The sequence below is a fragment of the Chlamydotis macqueenii genome, chromosome 3, assembly GCF_036417535.1.
Source record: "Chlamydotis macqueenii isolate bChlMac1 chromosome 3, bChlMac1.mat, whole genome shotgun sequence".
Classification (NCBI taxonomy): Eukaryota; Metazoa; Chordata; class Aves; order Otidiformes; family Otididae; genus Chlamydotis; species Chlamydotis macqueenii.
This window is the reverse complement of record NC_141558.1, coordinates 93,678,863-93,703,446: the sequence shown is the minus strand read 5'-3', so window position 1 is coordinate 93,703,446 and position 24,584 is coordinate 93,678,863. Positions and strand designations below refer to the sequence as shown.

At 40.2% G+C, this 24,584-nt stretch overlaps 1 protein-coding gene across 6 annotated transcripts in view; it reads right to left on the bottom strand.

Annotated features, from left to right (window-relative positions):
- Positions 1-24,584, bottom strand: part of RGS7 (regulator of G protein signaling 7) — a 256,555-nt gene that overhangs the window by 15,849 nt on the left and 216,122 nt on the right. Inside the window, exons 15-18 of one of the 6 annotated variants that reach the window (XM_086743452.1) lie at positions 18,861-19,047; positions 14,379-14,468; positions 12,176-12,256; positions 2,996-3,111 (exon numbers count right to left, since the gene is read on the bottom strand). In XM_086743452.1, coding sequence (XP_086599578.1) covers positions 12,182-12,256; positions 14,379-14,468; positions 18,861-19,047 — 352 coding nt within the window. In that variant the 3' untranslated portion in view covers positions 2,996-3,111; positions 12,176-12,181. The other 5 variants (XM_086743451.1, XM_086743450.1, XM_086743454.1 and 2 more) reach the window with 5 other exon arrangements.

Here is a 24,584-nt window from a genome sequence, read left to right as displayed (position 1 = left end):
CTATTTATTAAAATTCATCTGGTCTCCCTAGACTGTGAATATTTTGAGTTGACCTAGATGGAGCTCTTGAAAAATCCCATGGGGCATTTCCAGTGTTTTCTGATAAAAACTTAGTAGAATTGTGCTAACAAAAACTGAGACACTTTAAAACAGTGATTATCATCCTAGCTAGAAACCAGAAACACAGTGGTATGTGAAAACAAAGAACAAACAAAAATCCCAAACCTCCAGAAACCCCAACCAAGCGAAAACCTGGGGAACAGCCATTCGTGCTGATTTATAATGAGGTTTGGTCCTGGGTTCATTCAGACTACCTCTTTAGAGATGCTGCAGTCAGGACTACAGCTGCAGCAGGCTACCAACAGAGCCACTGCAGAAGGGAGCACTCCCTGGAGAAGGCAGCTCGGCTCCCTTCTGCCCACGGCTGCTCTGTGCAGGAGCCCTGAACCCAGCAGCGACAATTCAGGCAGGGATCTGATGTTAAATGAAATTACTCTAGCATTAATGTATTCAAATTTATTGCCTGATTGTGTCTATCGCTGTCCCATTTTCTTTGTGTGCGTGGGTGTGCATTTTGAGTTTTGGTAGTCCCTTTGAAACAATATTCCTGTTTCTCAATAACAAACCAAAGGCAGTATGACAGATGGTGCTGGAGTGGAACGTCCTGAGTCTATCCTGTGCATTGCTAAAAAGGCTTGTTTGTCCTGTGCACCCTACAATGCCCTGGAGGTATCAGCATTTTGTCCTTTGACTGAGTTCCCATCATCGCTTTTCTACTCAGAGATTCTGCCTACTATCCTTAGGTCACCTCTCTCAGTCAGAAGTGCTGTTTCTTAGGCCAAGCAGAGATTTCTGGTTCCAGCTCAGTTTAGCTTCAGAAGCTCCATATCTGCTGTCTCATGGGCAACAGCTACGTGTCGTGGTTTTGTTAGTGAGGGGGGGCCTAAGGTGGTAGCTTCTGTAGGAAACTGCTAGAAGTCGCTCCCCTTTGTTCAGGGGACTCGGCCGGGCCTAGGGCGGACCCACTGCTGGCCAAGGCCGAGCCAATTGGTAGCAGAATGTCTCGTGATAACGCCTCTGCGATAACGTATTTAAGAAGGGGAAAACAGGAAAAAAAAAAAAGAGAGAAGAGAAGATGTGAATAAGCTGAGCGGGAGCAGAGGCGCAGAGGGGGAGGCGCAGGCCTCATGGGCCTTGCAGGCCTCACCCTCTGGCCTCTCGCCAGGCAGCCGACTGGGCCCGAATCGGTCGAGCCTGGCTGCAAGAAGTGGAGAGGAGATGAGAAGTTAATAAGATGTCAAAAAAAGATCCTGAGAGACATCTACCAGCCTGTTGTGAGGAACGGCTGCAGACGCCAAGGTCAGTTCAGAAGGAGGGGGAGGAGTAATGCGGCTCCTGGCCAAGATTCCCCTGCAGCCTGTGGTGACGACCATGGTGGAGCAGGTTGTCCCCCTGAAGCCCATGGAGGTCCACGGAGGAGCAGAGATCCACTTGGAGCCCGTGAAGGACCCCATACCAGGGGAGGTGGATGCCTGAAGGCAGCTGTGGCCCGTGGAGGGCCCGCTGGGGCAGCTGTTCTGGAGAGACTGCACCCTGTGGAAGAGATGACCCATGCCGGAGCAGTTCCACAAAGGACTGTGGCCCGTGGGAGGGACCCCACGATGGAGCAGGGGAGGAATGTGAGGAGTTCTTCTCCCGACCATGAAGCAGCGGCATAAAACAACATATGATGAACTGACTGCAACCCCCATTCCCTCTTCCCCCCTGTGCCGCTCGGGGGGGGAAGGTAGTAGAGATAATGTTAAGCTTGGGAAGAGGGAGGGGTGGATGGAGGTTATCTTGTTCTCTGTCTCATTATCCTGCTATTTGTAGTAATAAATGAATAGTTTTCCCCAAGTCGAGTCTGTTTTGCCCGTGACGGTAACTTTAAGGATTTCCCCCTGTCCTTATCTCAAACCTTGAGCCGTTTTTCCTTATATTTTCTCTCCCTATTCTCTCGGAGGGTGGGGGGAGCGAGAGAGAGACTGCGTAGTCTGGTCCGATCGGGGCTGAACTACGACACTACGTGATCTCGTAAATCTGTGAATAGGTCTCTGTGTGAGTAACCTCAGCAGCAGACATACGACAGCACACCTGAAGAGAATGCTTGAATTAAAATGACAGCCTCCTGCACTCCCAAACCACTGCCTTTTCAGCTTAAAATGTTGCATTGTATCACAAGTGACAATAAGGAGAAAGAACCGCTGTCCTTCCTATTTAGCAAATACACACTTGTGCTCTCAGCCAGCTTGTTCATGTCCGTTCCTAAGGAAATGCAGCTCCGTCAATCCAGTCTTGGGTAGCGACTGAATCGCTGGAGCAGGCTGCAGTATTAGAGAATAGGTCTAGCTTAGAGAAAGGTTTGCTTATGTGAGGATGAGCAAGCTGGAAAGGTCTCACTGCTGCTAGCTTGATAAAAAGAAAATCAAAAGTAAATGATTATCAATAAAGTGTGTTTGATTAGGTGTCACTGAGAGAAAGAAAATGCCATTTCATGTCACTTTTTAGAAAGCACAAGGTGTGTAACTTTTGGGGGTGATTTTGCTCTTGACTAATCTTCAGATTCAATATTAAAATCTCAAACTTCCCAAAGGAAAGAGATTCTGCATCTTTTAATGAAAGATAAAACAACAATATAAACATACACAAATTTACAGAGGAAGGATCAACTTTAATACATCTGGAGTAAAAGGTGTTCTTTTTTAAATATGGTATAAAAATAAATGCAAGAAACATTAACAGAGAATATACAGACAACAGACAAAGACACAGGCTTTCTTTCTCAATGTGAATACATCAGTGAAACGAAACCTTCTGTGCTAATTTATTGTGCAATAAATGTGATGCCATATGTATATTTATTAATATATGCATTTTTTACATTTCTTCCAGTTTTTGATTGACGTATATTTTTTAATAAACTGTGCCTAGCAGAAGCTTTTTTTTCACTGTACTTGAGCTTGCAGAAAATAAAAAAACACAGATCCAGCTTGATATGAAGGAGGAAGTGAGCAGACAGTTTTCGAAATGGAGGCATCGAAAGGCTAGAGAGTCCCTCGGAGTCTGTAATGCCTTAGTATACACAAAAGAAAACAAGTCAGGTCCTTGCTCATGCAACATCTTGTTCTACTGTCCTCTGAGTCAGGCAATCAGTGAGCTACAAAGTATGTATAATGATTTGAGTCTGCTTCCATGCTACAAGGTGATCCTTTTAGTAGGACTGCACTAGACTGGTTAACCTCTTTGATGTGAGCGATTTCCCCTGAGGAAAAGATAAAAACAAAAAACAAAAACAGAAAACAGAGGCATGATCACTGCAAACCTGTTCATCAGCAACCACTTAGTGTTGCCATATCACTGTCAAATAACTAGGGGCACCAACTGGAGTCTGTCAAATCTTAAACCACAGGAAGCCCTTACAGCCCTTAAAGGTCTGCACTGCCAGCCAGTCAGATTGTTTCACAGAATAAGCCAGCAAATTTAAAGGTTGTTTTTGAACAAGGTTCGTTTTGGCTGAGGAGAAACTAATGCTGAGATTTTTGTGGTTGGTCATACCCAGAACTTGAAGAAGGCTACTACAAGCGAAAGCGCCTTGTGCTACAAAGATGAATGTGCAAGCTGCAGTAGCTCTGTCACAGGAGACAAAAAGCTACTTCAAAGTTCAGGTAAGAAAGTAAAAGGCAGATTGAATACAAGCAGGAAAGCAGCTTTTCCATGAACACAGCTATCGGTTTGCTGAGACTGTCTTTACTATTTATAAGGAACACTGGTCAGGTATATTACACGTGACTGCATAACACTGCTTTGAAGGTGTTTGGATTTCCACTGTATTATTTTCCTCATCGTTCCTCCTGTTGTGAGGATGTGGCTTCAGTTTTTTAGCAAGATCTTTTAATGAAGTATAACGATTGTCCCACAAGAATTAGGTCTACAGCATGAAGAGGACAGTGTAGGGCAAGTCACCATTAGATATTGCAGGCAGATTTGAGCTTTATCTGAGCCAGACAAAAGCCATGAACCCACATTACAGGAATTAGCTCTCCTACGGCCACATAAAAGGAGTGAGCTCTCCTAGAGCCATCCTGCTGTGGCTCTGATCCAACAGAGGCAGAGCTGGCACAGCAAGCTTACACCACTCCTCAAAATACCACAGGCATACCCTGGTAACGTATCATGAATAGATCATAAAACATTTAATAGCGAGTGGTTCTAACTCTCCAGTTAGATATTTAATACTTACATTTACTGTATTGTTAATTTTAAGTGCACAACTCAGAAAAATCAAACTGATTTTAAGGAGACTACAGTAAGAAATACTGTGACTACGGAGAGATGCTACATCTTCTGCAGTAAATGGTAAATGAACTTATTCTGCCATACCAAAGAGTGGTTAAGTCATCTGCTGTATTGTAACTCAGTGCAATCACACAATTTAATATCTGTTGTCATTATCAATTAAATCTGTGCTCACAGGGATCTGAAAGTCGGTTTTGAGCAGTTGCTCAAATGCAATATATCAGAGCTAGTCTTCAGAAAAAGAATAACTATTTTATTCTTTGTGCTCAGAAATGCAAGTTGAACAAATTAGGATTAATATAATTTTGAAGGGAACTCATGATCTGCAATGTTGGGTTAGACTGCTCATCCACCAGGTTCACCATATCACCTGGCAGTATTAATACTCGCTTCTTTGAAAGACGGAAAGTGTTTTTCCTGGCACACTCCCTTCCCTACAGTCTCTCACTTTCTACCTACATTAAATTCATAGCTTCTTGATACCTGTTAAGACTTAAATTTATGTTTTCCTCTAATATAACAGGTAAGCTTTTATACTAAGGCATCTTTTCTTTTTAAATACTGAAAAAAGGCTCAATAGTTGTGTGGCACTGGAATACAATTTAAAACAGCCTGTTCAAAATTAAGTGTTTTGTTAGGTGATTCATGATTGTCAGCCTTGGACATAATCTAGGAAAATACTGAGCACATGCTTATCTTTGTCTTTCATTAAGTTATTTGTGCTTAATTTTGCAGGTCTACAGGGCTGGCTACTCTGTGTAAATATGTATGAATTCACTTTAGTACTGACCTGCATAAACCAGCTAATTAAAACAATTAAATGAGGAGCTCTGTATTAGTTATTAAAACAATTTGCTCAATACTGCACTAAAAAGCTGTGCAAGCTCTTTTTGTGGGATAAATTCTGTGAAATATTTTTTTAATTCTTATCTGCAATAATTGATTATTTTGGACTTGTAAATTCCCTGGAATTTTTAGATGAACCATAACCACATTCTAGCATTTCAGGAATGAACCGTGAGATCACACAAACTAGGAAGTGTTGACCTAAAAGTAGGCCAAAAACTAGCTGTCAGCTAGTAAAGCCGACTTGTATAATCTTATTCTACATATTATTTGAATTTTCCTCTATAGACACAGTGAGATGTCATGACTTTTTTTTTCTGTAAACCTTTTTTTTCTGTACATTTCTTAAAGATATGAACTCTACATCTGAACAATAATACATGCTTGTTTTCCAAATATTAGTGTTTCTAATTTATCTTATAGTTGGAAAAGTGACAACTTAGAAAACACACCTGCCTTAAGAGATCTTCTTCCATGTTTATTCTGAATCATACCTAGTTCCCTGATTAGGAAAATAAGGTTTTTAATACACAGAATCCATAGCAACCCCAAATACAGAATTATCCCACTTTCTTATTCAGATCTGCAGGGGTTTGTTATTTTCCAGTTTATAGAATATTTCTTTCAAGCTCTGTTCCAGAGTATACTTTTATTTTAGCTCTGTACAGTAGAGTTTCGTAATTAACACTTTTAGGAGATTTCCAGATTTACTCAATTTACAGGCTGATCTAAGGATCATCACTTGTGGGTCATAATTTAAGAGCTGAGTCCAGCTATTTCTCTCGGATACAACGTTAATAGCATTTCCATAAGCCAAATTTTGATTTGTGAAACTACATCTAACAGGCCAGTTTTGAGAGGTGTAGCATATGAGTCATCACACATAGGAAAATGTTTCCTGTCCTAATGAGATTAAAGAACAATTGAAAGAAAAATCATAAGAAGTAGTAGATGTTTGTATGAAGAAGGAAAAGAAGACCCTTAATATTTTCAATACATTCTTGCCATCAGCATTTAGAAGTATATGACCAAATTCTAAACAGGATTAGGAATTTTGGCTGTATTGGTGCACTTTGGAAATACGAATTGAAACTACTTAAACATTTTACTAATAATACGGAAGCCAAAATGAAACCCCTGCACATACCCTGACAAGGGAGTTGGCGTATGAGGAGGCAGCACAGCAGCTGGAGCAAGCAAGTACATCTAAGAATACAAAATCAATTGGCCTCAGTGTTCATGTCCCTACCATAGTGTATGAACTGTTAAACTGTAGTCTTAGAGAATTAGGGGGAAAAAATTACAAAACCATGTGCAGATTTATGAGCTGCTAAATACAAATATGCTGACTGACCTATTTATGCAGCATGACACTAACACCTCAAATAATCCAGCAAACAAGTCAGCAACAACCTCAGTACATATGTGGCTTATAAGAAATCAGTATGAAATTTATATAGGGGCTGGAGCTGAAGTGTATGGTAGAGGAAGATCAAGTCCTTTCCTTCTGGAACATTAATTCTCTTCCTTTCTGCTAGGCAAACTTAATGGCTTCCTTTTCTTGTTTCTTTATTGCCAGCACAGATGCTGCTCCCCAGGACTGATACTGGTAGAACTAGAAACAAGAACTCCACGCATCTGCTACACCACGACCAGGTGTAGCAGAGAAATAGTGTGAACCCTGCTGTGAGCAAAATAAGATGCAGAGCGAGAATTGACACTCCTTGGTCTCACCATTCTCCATCTGCTCATGTGCAACACGCCTGCAACATGCCAGCAGCTCGGCCGGCACCAGCAGGGAAAGCTCCCAAGTGACATCACAGTGCACCATGCACAGAGCCGGTGTACAAACAGCCCCTGACAGAAGCACATCTGGAGAGGCACAGGAGCAGAAACAGTAAGTCCTTTCCCAACACTAGGCAGCCCTTGCTCCTCTAGCACAGGGGAATTGCTTTAGCGCTGCTCGGGGGTCAGGCCTCCACTTCGGTTTCCACAGCAGCACGGGACACTGCTCTCAGCCACCCATGCAGGTGTGTTTCTCTTCCAGACATGTGAGGAAGGGGAGGAGGTTAGCGTTTGCTGAATTTGGGGCATGAGTTGTCAGCACAGCGGCAGTGCTAAGTGGTTGCATGTGCAGGAAAATCCTCCTGCCTGTCGCAGGGATTTGCAGTCCTCTGTTCATTTCTTGTCAGGGCTGTACATTTCCTGGAGCGGTCAGGCAGTGGCAGAGCTACTGCGTTCCTGTTTGGCTCATTCCAAATCTGCTGACACTCCTGATTCCTTTCTCCTTTCACACTAATCTTTACATTTACTGATGAGCTGCTCTTGTTTATGATTAACCTACAAACTCTTGCCAGATGGGTAGTTTGAACTTGAATAACCATCTGAAGTGTGGGGTAAAACATAAGATTTTCCAAGGCACCAATGCACTAGACAATATTTTTAGCATGTTTGTCCTAGGCCTGACTCCTCAAGGTTTCTATACATCTCTGCAGTTCTTGTTCCTGCAAATAGCTTGTGACAGGTAAATGTTTTGGTTGGGAAATGGCAGACACTGGCCTAATACCCGAACAGTATGCACTGGCTGCTCACTTAGATGAGCCTGGATGTGCCAGTGCTGCCCCTCAGCTCTTATCTTCCAGCACAGAGTGCAGCAGCTTAGCTCCAGTCACTGCCGAACAGGACAAGGAGCCTGTCCTACAGATGTTGTTTTTTTTTTTATTTTCCTCATTAGCCTGGGCATCGTTCCTAAAAAAAAAAAAATCCCCTAAAACTAGATTTTTGAACTAATTATTAGTCCAAACGAAACATTTCAATTATTTCATCACTTCTTTTTAGTCAAACATCAATAAGCCATCTCTTTTCTGAAATGGTAAAAGCCTTCATTTCTACAAATATTATTTTTATTATTGTTTTGTATTTGTCAAATAGGAAACTTTGTGATTTTTTTTCTGACTAGGTATTTTTTTGTTTACATTTTAGGAATAAGCTGTAAGTAAATTCAAAAGTCTAACTGAAGTTTCTTCTATGACTCCACATTGAACAGAAGATCTCACAGCTGATACTGCATTGAAGCTCATTCACAATGCTATGCTCAAGAAAAATAGTGGGATTTCAGGGCTAGATGGACTTTTGGTCTGGCACAGTAGGGCTCTTGTGTACATAAATTTCACACAGAAAAGTTTCTTCATTAACAGATGTAATTTACGTATTATCTGCCTTGTTTCTTAATAAAGGGACAGAATTTAACATGACAAGAGATTACACTGGTTTAAGCATCTAGAAAGCGTGTCCCCTACTGATAAGAATGGAGGAAGCTATTTTTCTGAGTTTTAATTTCCATCTCTAGACCATAATTTGCTGTGTCATGTGAAAATGTGCTGTGTTCAATAGACTTCACATTTCACATCTCATGCATGAAATAGTCTAAGGTTTCTGGTTTGGAGGGGGAAAATATCAAAGGACACTAGTAAGCAAATCCTTCCAGCTAAGTGGAGAAGACAGTTGGAAAAGGTATGGGTAATGTAAGATAAAATGGTTCTAAAGTCAGAGTTATTAAATGAGGTCTTGTTTATGAGGTTATGAGTGGAGATAATTATCATCTTATGACTCTCTAGTTTAATATATGAACTGAGTTTAGTCTGGTTTGTACTGGCTGTATTTCCATAAAACATCACAAACTTGCAACAAGCACAGCTTTTTGCCTTCTCTATAACTGGGCAGCAACGGATCAAGCTAACACTGACAGCGACGTCTGTGACACCAGCACGTGATGGTGGAGTATCTCCTGCCTAGGCAGCTCTGAGGAGGGAGACTGCACCTTCTTGCCCACCTAACTTGGTTCCCGGTGAGACAAGACAATTTGCATGGGGTGGAAATTAAACTAGCCCGGTCTGTTATAAATGAGATCTCTTTGTTTCAGGCTTCCAAACTGGTGATCACAGCTAACCACCAGCTAACTAAGATCTTGGTCAGACTACCACTCTGCCCCTGTCACAAATCCTGCGTGCATGTGAGAAATCAAAGACAAAAGTTTTCTGTAAAGGACCTATTTGTTCCCATCAACATTATCAGTGCATATTCACCTGGTTTTTTTTTCCTCTTTAATGTAGATGTTAGTACTTGAGGTAGAGGAAGTTTCTGGATTTTTTAAAAAAAATTAATTGCTTTTTAAAATATGGATTTTTTTCCCATTTAAAGTCTTCAAAAGAATTTAATTTTTTTAAATGCCAGATAAACAGCTGATTTCCCTCTCTCTACTACTGTGGCAAGCAATGAGATTCTTCTGCTCCCTGACTTCGCCTTTAGCTTCCCTACTCACCTCCTTGAGGAGCTGCGGGTGACTAGACCTTAATCATTCCCAAAGAGAAACTTGAGGGGCTGAGCTGGCCAGGGGGGATCACAGAGCACACTGTCACCACTTCCTGTGCCTCTGACTTAGAGCTGTGACACTTGTTGCTGGTGTCACTCCAAGGCAATGTACTTATCCAGTGGCATCACTCCAGTAGTTCTGAAGTGTACGTGCTCTATATTTTCACACAATACGTGGCACTGTGAGTAAGTGAGGCAAACCAAGAATAGCTGTGCTTACTACTCAAAGGCAAACTATAAAGTGCTCAGTAATAAATATTACATATATCAAATGCCAGTTTGCTCTTCCTTTATATTGCATGTGAATGCAGACCCTTTTCTAACACTATTTGTGTTGTCTGTTGTGGACTGCCCAAGCCATTAGCACTATAAAATCTACAGAGCAAGCTAAATAGTCAATGCTTTTAAGCTGAGCATTTAGAGCTTTCATAAAGTGCACCAACTTATTGAAAGTTTTCAGAAAAGAAATGCAGAGCTGAGCCTAGAGATTTTTTTGTGTATACAGCTCCACTTTTATTTTTTCCCTATCAGACTAGAATAAGGACCCATAGTAGGTTATTTCCACTTAATTCAAGGAATAGTACAGAGGGATTGCCCTTAGAAAGTTTCTAAACATTCTAGTTTGAACAAATGCTCTCTGTAGCAAGTATAACCCACTTTCAGTCCTCGTTCATCAGGAGCCTCATAGTCTCTGTCTTAACAAATCAGGTCATGAATTACAAGGTCATCCTCTCAGGTTCAGTCCCTAGACAGAACCAGGGTTACTGGGTTTTTTAAACACTTCAAATGAAAAAAAACTGAGGTCTAATTTAGTTCAATACAAATCCAATTTCATATAAGTAAGAAAAAAAATCAGTGAAAATTAGTCTAAATTTTCTAACCCATCAGAGGAGAAGAGAAACTAATTTTCATCTTACTAAATCATTCAGAGATGACAGCATTTTTCCACATTGTAGAAGACCTGTTTCACACCTATTTTCTGAATTAATCAGAAGAACAGATCTATACCACAGTCCCTCACTTCACAGTTGAACAAGTTAATCAGTACACTGTAGGATATTCTGAGAAATGTTTCCCTCATCCCTCCTGGTGGGAACCACTATACCAAGGAAGACAGCTACATATTATAAACTCCTCATAACTGAGAATAAGAACAGAAGAACAAGGATGCCTGTGGGCAAGGGGTCCTGGGACAGGGGGTGATGTGAATTCAGTCGTCTTGGAGAAAAGGTTTGCACTTGAGCATCCTGACATTCTGGATTAATTTGCAAGCCTGAGAGCTGCCGATCTAACAGGGAATATAGATCTAGCAGTGACGTGTTTTACTTTCGTACCTAACCCGACTTGACAGACTCCACCCGGATTCACAGGTAGTAGTTTGAGGAAAAGCAAAACCACGGTTTTTATTTTATAGCTTGTTCCACGACTAAAGAATCACCCTTTTCTACTGAAGAAGTACTAATGCTTCACATCCAGAAATCTTCGCTCCCATTTCTAGCTCACAGCTGGTTATTTGGCCTGTCTTGCATCTCTGGCATCCTGCTATTCTGGTACTTCTGCCCTGAGATTAGCACGATGAAAATCAGGCATGCCTGCGGGGCATAACGCTCCAGTGTTTGTGCACAGAACTGCTGGTTTATCAGTAATGCTGCTCTGAGAGGGATTATCGGAGAGTCATCTTAGTGCCTCCCAGTCTGGCTTAACTTTTTCCGTTTTTGTGCTGTATTCTCCTCACATCTGCCTGCAGCCTGCTATTTCTCTCCTTATAGCCACCTGTTTACATTCTCTACCATTAACCAGTTCTTGATCTGTGGGCTGTTTATACTCCCTGCAATAAACGTATTTATTGCAGCTTGCCAGGCTCTGACTGGGAAAAAGTCTGTGTCTCAGAGGTCCTAAATGTCCTACTCACTTTCTACACTCACTTTTCTCAACAAGGCTTTTTTATTAATGTGGAACTTCATATTAAACACCTCCATGTAATTATAATGTAGAATATTATCACATACAATGCTGTTTTACAGATTAACCTGCTTAGACAACACAGAAATCACACTGCAACATGCTATGGCAACACCACCATGCAAAATATAGGGGTTTTTGTTTCAAACATTGGGATAGTTTCCTTTGTGGCTGTTTATTTACTTTTTAGAGTCCTTTACTGACTTTGTCCCATTGAATCCAAATTTCTTCCTGATTACAGTGGATTCAAAGCATATTACAGGAAGCCTTTACCTATAAGAAAGTAGTTAAAGAATTACAGTTTTGTTTTAACATGGGAGATATTCCCACAGCCTCACGAAACTTTGTTCTTTCACTGCATTTGTTTCCTTTTTTGATTATTAGAAAGATATATATATATATATTTTTAAATACTGGAGGAAATACTCTTGAGCCTCATTATACGGGAGGCAGTTTCTGAGAATTGCTTCTCCTTCCCTAGTAACTAAAAAACAAAAACCATGATCTTTGCTGAAAGCTCTCATTTTTCATTTCAATGCACACAGTTCCACTAACCAGGTCACAGAAAAAGCCACGGACGCACACGCACACACAGCAGCATCACCTGCACAATTTAACAGACAATGCAGACAAACTTGAGTATAATCCAAGATCTTTCTACCTCTTTTCATAACAGGTTAGTGCTCGCCCTCAGTGTTGGTGTACAGTTTTTATGGCATGGGAAAATAGGGATGTTTCTGCCCTACAAAAATAAATGCGTTGAATGCTTTAGTTCAAACTTTCACAATGTTTAAAAAAAAATCCAAAGAAACTGGATAAGTAAAAAGAATCCCACATGTCAGGAAATCAGCAGATCTTTTGGCAGGTGGCAAGAGAATGCTGACAGCAAATCTACCAGCCTTCATTTTACCTTCATGAAATAGTTTTCAAAAATTATATATTAAAAAAATCAGTTCTTGTAGTCCGTTATCAAAATGAAAACCCAATCAAACCCTTGCATAACATCAGCATAAATTCTTTGGTCCTGAAGAAGCTGTGCTAGACATTAAGGAAGATGGGGAAATTATTATTGTTTATTTTTCCCTATGTCCAATTTTAAAAAAAGGACAAGCTTTTTTAGTAAAATAGAATGGAGACAGGAAGGAAATCCAATGTATTAAAACTATGTTAGACTTAGTATTTTGGGAGGCACCAGAAAAAGGAACAACATCAAGCAGGTTTTCACAGATTCTTTGCTAAAATTTAAAAAAAAAAAAAAGAAAAAAAAAAAAAAAGAGTGAATAATTTCATGCTTCCTAATGCAAAAAGCATGGCTCCCAAAGCTCCATTCCTTCATGTGTGACTATTGAGGTCAGTGGAAAAGGGACTAGGGAAGAGGGGTTGTAATGAAAGCACATTATAAAGCTGTCATTCCTAGGAAAATTCACAAACTGTGATGAATACGTTTTTAACTGTCAAGTCAGAGAAGCAAAAAGGGGAAGTAGGGATCAGTGAGGGGGAAGGGAGAAGGATGTCCCATCAGGTTTACTAGTCTTCCAAGGCAACAAACTTACCACATTGCGTGTGAATTTCTCAAAAGATGTTCGACGATCCAGAGTGTTTTCCAACTTAAATTTAAAATAATAAAAAAAAAAGAAAAAAAAAAAAGAAAAAGGAGGGGAAAAAGAAAAGCAAGAAAACATGGAGTAGAAAAGAAGGATAGATGAAACAATGGATTGCAAAACAAAGTTTGTATAAATCAGGAAGCAAACACAGGTATGAAGTTGTAATGAGACTCTACAAAACAGGGGATGGGCAAAGCAGATATAGTATTCGACAAAAATAATTTTTCATGGGGATCAAACTGGTTTGATTTAAAAGAAAAACTGAAAATAAAAAAGAAATAATGAAGTGCACATCTTGTGTTAATGAACTGACATTCACAAACTTAAGGACTTCACACGGACAGTTGTAGCTTTCTGGTATTTTCAACATCACTCTATATTGGATCTTCAGAAATCAATGTTTGAACAAAAAACAAAGTCACACAGTACTTTCACATAATTTTAGGTTGTCATTAGAAACAATAGAATGCTAGGGTGTTAATAACTACCTTCTTCTGGTAACAATTGGGACACTGATTTTGCAAGGCACAGGGCTCCCAGTTGATTCTAGGAGATTACTATTTAGAGCTCACTAATAAATTTATTTATCATTATAGAAATCTGCATTGCACAAGCTGCTCCACATGCTCTCGGCTGTGTCTATCGAGAACTCATTCCATAATCTGGACTTTTCTAAGCAAACATTACATACCAAGACGTGAGCCTCTGTTTGCTGAAATGCAACATGATCAATCTTTCAAGTCAGATTTCTAGCCTATTCAAAACTATTCATGTAATAATAGGGAAAGAAAAAGAATTAAGAAGCCCCTGTATTTATAGTTGAAAATAGAAGTTATTCATAAGATTGTTTCTAAACACATTCTGTAGGTTTTATAGGTGGAATAAAGAGAACGACAATTATTACATAAGCAAACTTGCAAACATGAAAGACTATTCTTCTGGGATTTTATTTTATTTTTAATGTATTTGTAAAGCACTTTGCAATTTAAGGTGCTTCATAACAGAGAAAACAGTACAATATGGGATGTAAAAATAAAAATAAGTTTTGCTAGATTAACTTATTGAAACATGTCCGCATGCAGGATATATACACATATATGTATATTGAGCTCCTGTGTGTATGTGACCCTCCAAACACGCCAAGCTGGTCACCTACCAGATATCCAGTTGCACTGGCACAGGGGAGAGAAGACTGAGTATTGTTGCAAACATAACCACCGCTTTGCACAGTGGCAAGACAAAGGCAAGATGGACCAATACCTTTTTCTTGGCCTGTAGCAGCTCCTGGTAGGCACTGGATCGTATAAAACGAGGATAAGAATCGCTTTTCATCAGTTTGTAAATGTGCTCCTGAAAGAGAAAGAGCAAGCTGTTACTCCCATAAAAGAAAACATACGTAAAATGGGAAGCACTCATATATGTTTTAGTTGTGGAATGTATACCAGCTAGAACTATTTTGAATAGGAAGTCTTGTGGGATAGCAGGCTGCAGTTCTGAATCTAAGGCTGAATTACTCTGTATTCCTAAAGCAGACATCTCACCTGTTTGTTATGTATAAAGGACACAACACATCTTTCTTTGATTTATAGTCCCTATTTCCACTATGGAATTACATTTCTAAGAATTTACAAATAAGCCCCAGCTTAAGGCCCAGTTTCAAACCTCCTTTACGTAAGTCAGTTTAGCTAAGTGACTAAATCAGGAGCTGTGGATCCCTCAACTCATTTTCTGAATTAGTTTCTGGAGATGCTTTTCTGACTTTATAGGCTGGGAAAAGGTACTAGGTTTCTAATTCAGCACCACAAATAAGTGCTTAAGTTAGGGAGGATATCCCCTGGCTGCTCTTGAAAACATCCTTTGACAGATGTTTAGTCTGCTCTCCAGCTAACAATATAAAAAGGAAAATACGTATGCAAATCAAAAAACAGTTCCAGGCTAATCTAATTTTCAAGATTTTTATTCTTCAGAGGCATATGAAAATTTGGAAACCCCTATCCAGGAAACAAATAACACACGCAGGTCATAGAGCTTCTCTTTTTTGCAGCATTCTCGTTTCTGTAAAATATGAAAAACTAAAAATCTATGATGTAGGGTGCTTTATAATTCTAGTTCTAGGTATAATGTTAGGAAATAGATTTGTAGAAAAAGCAATTGGAACAGGAAATACTCTCAAATTTATTTTTTTTTTTAAATCCACTGAATTGTGTTAGCTGTTTTTCTTTTAATTTTTTACTCAAACCATGCCTTTTACTATAGGAAACTTGTAGCACAGGAATTGGGACATAGCAAATGAACTGTAAAGTAAACACTGTTTCTCAGCTTGGTACTCCATAAAATTAGTGAACAGAAAAAAAAAAAAAAGCAAACCACCTTGCTTGAAAATTAACGTAATGTAAAATTAAAGCTGATACTTAATTTTCGTTATATTAGAAACTCTATAAATTATTCTAAGTCCCTTTCATTGTATTTCTTGCACTAAGCAGAGAAATTCTGGTGTATGTTCAGAACTTAGGCTGGTTCATTTTGGAAGCTTTTACTCCACTCAGTTTCTACAAAAGTAGCCAATGCAGCCAACGGAGAGCAGAAAGGACTGTGCTCCTGTCATACACATCAATGGTGATGGGCATTAAAATGTTATTTATGTGCAAAACCCAACCCTGTAAAAGCAAGAGTAAATTAGGCTGTATTAGTATTGCTAATGTATGCATTAGTCAGGATTTGAGGCTGAATGTTATTTAGCACAACTGGCCTATTTTTACTTATGTATCACTCTCATTTGACATGGAGTTCCGTGGTACCATCATTCAAGTCCTGAAATGCTTTTCAAAACATTTTGAACCACAATTAAATGGCCTGCCAACTGCCAGAATGACTTACAAGTGGTCTCTTTCCCAACTGGCAGGCCATAAAGAGCCCATCGCAGAGGCAGAGCCCTACACCTGACAAAACCCTGCCACTTCTTTGTAAAGATCCTAAAGCTTCAAGTAAGAACACAGCAGGTACAATCGGCTCCTTTTTCCCAGAGAAATGGAGGCTTCCAAGTTCAAGCTGTATGCTGAGCTGGATCAGATAAGCAGAGGCCTGACAGGAGGAAAAGTCCTGCTTGCATAAAGACTGAATGCTCCATGTCTTTCATAAAGGAAGGAAAAAAAAAAAAAGTGAGATCTGGAAGTAAAATGGTGTTGAAATTTTAAACCTATTTAAAAAAAAAAAAGTTGGATACTGGCAAGGGACTTAACTGACCTTTTGTCCTGGTTTTGTTTAGTGAGGGGAGCCTACAGTGGCAGCTTCTGTAAGAAGCTGCTACAAGTTGTTTCCCCTTTGTTCAGTGGACTCGGCCGGGCCTAGGGCAGACCCGCTGCTGGCCAAGGCCGAGCCAATTGGTAGCAGAAGGAGAAGATGTGAAGCAGCTGAGCGGGGGCAGAGGTGCAGAGGTGGAGGCACGAGCCTTGTGGGCCTTGCAGGCCTCACCCTCTGGCCTCCCACTGGGCGGCCGACTGGGCCCGACTTGGCCCAGCTGCAAGAAGTGGAGAGGAGATGAGATGTGAAGAGAAGCTGAGAGGCATCTGCCAGCCTGTTGTGAAGAATTTCTTGTGAGAGGAACGGCTGTAGATGCCAAGGTCAATGAAGGAGGAGGGGGAGGAGTATAGTTTCCTATAGTGCTGCTCCTGGCCAAAATTCCCCTGCAGCACATGGTGATGACCATGGTGGAGCAGGTTGTGCCCCTGCAGCCCATGGGGGCCCATGGAGGAGCAGAGATTCACCTGCAGCCCTTGGAGGACCCCACATTGGGGCAGGTGGAGGCCTGAAAGAGGCTGTGGCCTGTGGAGGGCCCGCTGGGACAGCTGTTCTGGAGGGACTGCACCCTGTGTAAGAGATGACCCACGCCAGAGCAGTTTCACAAAGGACTGTGGCCTGTGGGAGGGACCCCACGATGGAGAGGGGAGGGATGCAAGGAGTTCTTCCCTCAAGGAGGAAGCAGCAGCGTAAAACAACGTGTGATGAACTGACCGCAACCCCCATTCCCTCTTCCCCCCTGTGCCGCTCAGGGCAAGGGGGAAGGTGGTAGAGATAATGTTAAGCCTGGGAAGAGGGAGGAGTGAGGGGAAGTTATCTTGTTCTCTTTCTCATTATCCTGCTTTGGTTTTAATAATAAACAGTTTTCCCCAAGTTGAGTCTGTTTTGCCTATAATGGTAACTTTAAGGATCTGTCTCTGTTCTTATCTCAAACCTTGAGCCTTCTTTCTTATATTATCTCTCCCTGTTCTCTTGGAGGGTGGGGGGAGTGAGAGAGAGACTGCGTAGTCTGGTCCCGATCGGGGCTAAACTACAACACCTTTATTGACTCAATTGCAAAGACATTTTTTTTAAAACTTTGATCTTGCTGTATTGTTTATTTGTGTAACTTATATCTTTCTATACACTGCATTCCTAAATCCCCCGGGTGTCAGCAGATGCAAGCAAAAACTGTGTGTTTGGCCTAACAGGGAGTACTTTAAAACAGTGGGTATGATACACTATTTAATGAAAACTTTATTGTTGCATCATAGGTTGCTATTCTCATAATAGCAAAATGAATTGGTAGAATTATTCCCCCTCCTACTTAGGGTAGTGGCACTTTCCCAAAAAGTAGAAAGCCCAGATTCAATTCCCTTCTCTCATCTGTGGGACTTGCAGCACCATCTCCTGATTCCAAAGACGATGACCTAATAATCAAGCTGTAGGAGATTCTGCAGGGATATGATCTCAATCTCTCCTTTTGACACCATTTCACTTTGCATTAATAATTAAATTTTCATCACTGGCTGCTGATGAAAAAGGAAGGATGGTCTCTGTTCTACTACTTTTACTGTGAATCCAATTATTTTCTATTGCTTTTCTCAGAAGTCTGCAAAGATGAAATATGAAGTCATAAGTCACATGAAGTGTCACATTTAACACAGAAGTACTTGTTTTTTCTTCTGAGGAAAACTGATATTTGTAATTTTAACATTTTGCTTTTTCAACTTTTACTTCCAATCTCAAAAATATAAGTATTTTCATAAATCTAGCTCTGGTCAAAAGTATCTTTTGATGACGATATTCAAATTGTAACTAAATTAGACCTCCAAAAACCAAGTAAGACATTTACAGGTTGTTCTTTACTGCTGTAATAGTGATTATTGAAGAGCAGATCTTTAGGATCTTTGCCCAATGTTCTGTAGATAGTAGTTTATAAGGTATAGATACACAACATCCATGAAATATGGTACTTCTGCACAAGCTGTAACAAAATGTTATTTCTCATATGGGTCATATTGTTTCCATGATGGGACCTATGACTCCTATAAATTATAACAACACTTTTGGACATGCATTGAGAAAACTGACACTGAGCCTGTATCAAGGGAAGTCTTTCAGAGACAGTTCTGGAGAACTGGAAATCAATGTGTGCGTATGGCGGACCTTTTCTTTTAATGTAACTGAATAAGAAAATTAAGAAAACCGGAACATGAAAATATAATTTTCACTTAATTTTAAGTCCAATTGAATACTCTATACCAGGCACATAAGTTTCATGAAGAGCTTTAATAATTTAGAAGCTTCATAAAAGAATTAATGTTATCCATTTGCAATGCCAAAATAGCATTTTAGGAAACAGGGCATTACCATTTAATTCCCAAATATACCTTACTTTGTATATATAGATTTCACTAGCCAATATTCTATTTTAAATGTCTCTAAACAGGGTTGCAAACTGACCTGAGCATCTTCAAATGTGTATCTTCCAGGGTCCTTTACGTTCTGCGTGGTTTTGTCATAACTTTTTGAATCTAGATTGATAGCGCTCGGTGCACCTGGAGCAAGAAATTCTTGCCAGATTTCTTGGACGCGAGCAGGAACTTCACGGATAGGCCTCTTCTTCAGGTCTTCTACTGCTAACCAGAACCTATGGCACAATATAGCATCTTGACTTCCAATTCAGTATGATCATTAATGCAGTGCTCACACTCTTTGCGCTTCAAAAAAAAAAAATTATGAAGTAACTGAAGTTTTCATCTAAAACATGCTAAAATAAGAAACATCTGTGATTTTATTTTGGGATCAGCATTCTGGTATACTGTCTGAGGCAATTGATCCACCTTAAGAAGCAATTATTACAAGCCTTTTCATGAGAGGGGTGGGAAATCATTCATTACTTATGTATGGGTAACTTGCTTACGGGAAGGTTTCAATTTAACTAGAATTAAACTGAGATTTCATTTCACCTGAACCACAAGGCCTTATATGGCTTTTTGACATTCCTTCAAAAGCTAATAAGAACTTATGTTCTTGCTATCTACATGAATCTCTCTGAGTCCTGCTAAACTATAAACTGTGTAACTGTAATTTTGTTACTGCTGGTCCACAAATCATGCATAAACTGGAAGAGCATTTGTTTTGCTTGCTATAATTTAATTTCTTTCTTCAGCATTGCATTTCTATTTGTATTTTTACTATAATGCTGAATGAAAAGACCTATTCGCTCTTCTTTGCTGCTGCTGAGCAAACCAGCATCAGACAGTCACATACAGTGCAGGCCTCCATTCACTCTGGAGCAGGATCACTAAAAAGGTCTTGAGCACTTTGTGATCACAGCTAGCTAGCTATAAGCTCTGATAATCACTTTTCATTTGCTACTGTGATTGTTTTATGAGTATTTATTCTATGGGTGTTCAGACTCTCTCACTGCACAAAATAATTCAAAATTCAGCCAGGATCCCATGCTTAGACACCATGCAGACCACTTAGTTCTCCCCTCACTGGGACCTCAGCTAAAGTTTGAAACAGGTAAGCTGAACCTTGAAGTGAATTAACTGAGAAATAATTTGGATTTTACAAAGCTGACAAATAATTTGGGCGCACCTTTAAAATGTGATTCAACCCTGCATACGCTGAAATCAAACTGAGCTCTCTTAGCTTAGTTAAACAAGGATGAGACAGGGGAGAAGAGCAGCAGAACTGTACTCAGACTCCCCCAAGAAAGCAAAATGATACCACCCTCAATCCAAATTCTAATATAGTTATTGCAACAACTCTTAAGAAAGGATAGTAAAGCATAGCAAAGAAAACCCTACAGTATTCCTCCTATAAGACATTCTTCACTTGAGATTATTTACCTTCCAGGAGGGGATTAGTCCTTCATAATTCTGTTTGGAAAATCCTTTGTAGCAGGAAGGATGGAAGGGGCTCGTGCTCATCACTCACAAGCCATTATGGTCAGCTTCACTCTACTGAGAGGACTATTTTAGGTATTTCTACACACTTCAATTCCCATAGTATCTAAGCACAATCTTTCTATTGATCCCTTAAGATTCTCCAAGAGACAGAAGTAATATTGTCTCAGTTTTGCAAATACATTAATAATGTAATAATGTACAGTGGTTTCTCCAAGGCCATAGAGGGAGTCTGTGCCAAGAGAAGAACTTCAGTTTTAAAAATTCTGGGTAGTATCACTTATCTCTATGAACTGCAACGTGAATTGAACATAGATGTGCACAGAGCCTGGGGATGTATCCTGAGAATCTGATGGCAATGCATAAAGAATAGAGGCCTCATAACTCAAGTTTAAAAACTGCATGGCTCACAAACTCTAATTCACTTCACTTTGTCAAATTTGGGCAACCTACTTTGGTTTCCTTAAGCTGCTTTCGATATTTGCATTTAAAAGTGTATATCCTGCAGTGCTAACCTCTTCAAATGCATCTTCTGGGACTGACTGATTACTCATGTGTATTGAAGTCAGCTAAGGAACAGAAAAATGAAAGGAGAGGATGTTCTTTGTAAACACACACTTTCTATCACCCTGCAGACATCCTGAGGATCTAGCTCAAAGCTGTCACATTCTTGTTTGTTCCATTATATCACTGTCAATACTTCTGGAAGTCACCACAAACACGCCTTAGGATGCTATTTTCTTTTGCAAGTAAACTGTTCCCATATAGTAGGTTATACTCAATTATGAGGAAGTAGATGGGAGGTAAATTTAACTTCTTTGGCAGAACATTCAGCTTCTAGCATAGAATAGGCAGGTTGTATAGACACATCCTTACAGGCTGAACACCAGCTCTTTGATAGGTTAATTTTATTTTATCCTTCTAACATTAGCATTCAAAAACCACATTGAAAATGTGAAGTTCTAAATAGAGAAACCTCTGTAAAAGTGGGAATAAAACGCTGATTTCTGTGATATGTTATGTCTAGGGTGCTTACTGCACAGCCAACACACATTTTAATATTTTAATCTACTTACTGGTCTTTCATGAAAAAATGTCTGCCCTCCTGCCGCAGAGAGTTAAAGTCAAATATGCAAAGTTAGGAAATGCCAAAAATAAGGCTGCCACCTCTTGCTTTTTCAAAAATAACTTACCCAAATATCCCATGGCAACCAATAGTACAGCTAAAGTTGAAATGGAGTCTGCAAGGCCTCAGCACAGGGCCTCAAATCAAGAGAGTTCCCTGCCCCCTTTTACAGGTGTCTGCCTCATGAGCTGTGACTAGAGCAAGGGAGGACTCCTGTAGCAACGAGCACTCAGTGTGCAACAGAAAATATGCGCAAGGGCACGAGCAGGGAGAGGGGGAACCCGACTGCATTTTCTGGACAATGATATACACAGACTTAGCCCTGCTTCGTGGAAGGAACTAGAGCTCTGTCTCTCTGTCCTTGGATGAAACTATCTCCTGTTGGTGGAGGTTTGCTTTTGCCATGTAGACCCTCTCTAGAAGATGCTCAGTACCTTTGAACAGAGACTGGAGTAGCTGAGTGTAAACCATGCTGCTGTCGTCTGTCCCAGCATTTGGGCTGCCACACGCTGGGTCACACACCAGACCTATAGCTAAGTGAGAGTGTATGCCATATGATAGCTGTGCATCTAGCCACATGACATAGTAAGACACATGTTGCAAGACATCTGGGGATTATATCCTCCAGCTGGATTACTTTCAAAGTGAGGGTGGCCTTGCCAGATAAATAGCACAGCTGCAACACAGCTTCTGTCCCATTAACTGACCTAAATGTCAGATGCAGCCACCAACAGATCCCAGATCAAGGTAATCAGTTAAATTTAGCACACAGAAACACAGAGTGAGAGAAAGGCTACAGTGATTCTCTATAAAATGTGTGAGGTTTAGGAAGAGTGCAGAGACAGTGAAGTGGGAATTATAGAATCATAGAATGGTTAGGGTTGGAAGGGACCTTCAAAGCTCATCTAGTCCAACCCTCCTAAAAGGTGCAGAGACACCTTCAACCAGATCAGGTTTCTCAGAGCCCCATCCAACTCGGCCTTGAATGTTGGATGCCCAACAGATGGGATGGGGCATCTACCATCTCTCTGGGCAACTTTTCCAGGTCCCGTGGACTTGTGCACCTTCAGGTTCCTTAGATGGTCTTGAATCTGATCATCTTCAACAGCTCGTGGTTCTTCGTTCTCCCAGTCCCTGCTTTTGCCTTCTGTCACTTGGGTGATGTGCCTAGAACTTATGTGGGCTTTGCAACCAGTGTATGTGACACAACAGGTCGGAGGACAGACCTTTCAGCATTTTCAGCAAAAGCAAACAAAAACCTGAACAAATTCCATGGACAAAATCAGCTGGCCTTTTTCTAGGAGCAGGAAAGACTTCTCTGTGATTCCTAGAGTCTGTGTTCTTGCCAAGTACAACTTCGAGCTTCAAAATATAGTAGTGCTGAAGGTCTTCAAGAAAACGACAGAGAAAACCATTAAATTTTGCAACTAGTTCCTTCTCATCTAGTTTGCTAAGATGGCAACATTACCGGGACTTGGAGTTTAAGCTTCAGTCTGAATGAGAAATAAAGCATGGATAATTTCAGCCTTAGGATTAAATTTTGGTCAAGTTATTAGCACGCAGACCAGGGTCTCAAAATCAACAGTGCAAAGGATAAACATTACCAATGCCCATGTACTGCATGGGAAACTGTCATTATCAACACTTCTGTTCAGGTTTGCAGGACAGACATCAAGGACAATTAATCAATCTTCATACTTCGTAACATACAGAACTCTCTCCTCCACAATCAGTGAAGACAGAGATGTCTTGCATTTAAAGTGATCAAGAGTGATGATCAGTAATAAAGAGTGAAAGTGGAAAAAAAAAGTGAAACAGGATGGATTAAAAAGAAAACTTAACCTCTTGCACCACTCCTCATCTTTTCTAGTAAAAGCACAGTTATGGTGTTATTAAAAGAATAACCGGAACCACTGAAGTAAGTTAAACATAAAATTAAACACTATGACTGAAACAGTTCTTAGGCAACACTGCAGAGTTTTAGTAGTGTATATATGAATTTTTATTTATTTTTTTTTCTGTAGAACATAATTGAAGCCTCTATCTCCAGTACAGAACATTTCTACAAGTTAAATGGATGAGTCCAAAATAAATATCTCGCAAAATCTCAGCTTGCAGGGGGATGGTCAGAGAAAAATTATTGAGAGAAAACATCTAAATCTAGCTAACTCCTTAGTCTCTCTTTTTCTTTTCCTGGACAACCAGAACTCAAAGTCCCTTTCTTCCCTCTTTACTCACACATTATGGAAGCTAATAAATGAGGATCAAAGGAAGGGGCAAGGGGTTCAGTGGCTTTTCTTTCTATGATTCTATGTCCTGCCACCACTCTTCCTTCACTAAGGAGGCTTTTGCAGTCTTAGCACTGCCTTGGAGATCGCCCCTACTGCAATACTGCATAATGACCTGGACAGGCTTTCAGGTTGGCAGGCTTGAAACCATTTAGATCTTTACAGGCTGCCATTCCTACAAAACAACCACTTGGGAGCAAACATGCAGTCAGCATACAAATATTAACTTTCCAAAGAATTCTGCAGCACTACAGACAAAGGAGGGACATGGAGAGGAATGGAGATTTTCTACAGGGATGAAAGAAATTAGGTCTCCAGGTGCCACATTGCAGTAAGATCCATTTCATTATCTCACCCTCTTTGAAAAATCCTTTTTCAGTGCTTGGACAGGCTTGTGACCAAACTCAGTAGTATTGGATCATGCTCAAACTTAAGTTTTGTAAATTTTAAACAATGGTCACCATTTTTGTAATAGATAGTGGGAATTTTATAAATCTATTATCCAAATCCTATGTTTCTTTAGCTATTTGTTCTGTGAGGTGTGCAGCATGGAAAGCGATCCCTCCAAAAAATCTGCATGGTAACAAGAGACTACAAGTCGTAGGCTGTGTTAGGTGAATGCAGAATCCAAGCTGGGTGTTAGCAAACTGCAATCACACTGTAATGAAGCTACCACACTGACAGAACTGCTTAGACAGTTTTATTCCTTTGCTATGCTTTACAACATCCCTTTAAAGAGTGAAATAGAATTAATCCCAATTTACAGGAAAGAAAAAAAGCACAGAGATATAGAGTAAGAAGGTGAAACCTGGTTGCATTCCTAATCTTTGCGCAGTTCTTAGCTTTAACTCACAGC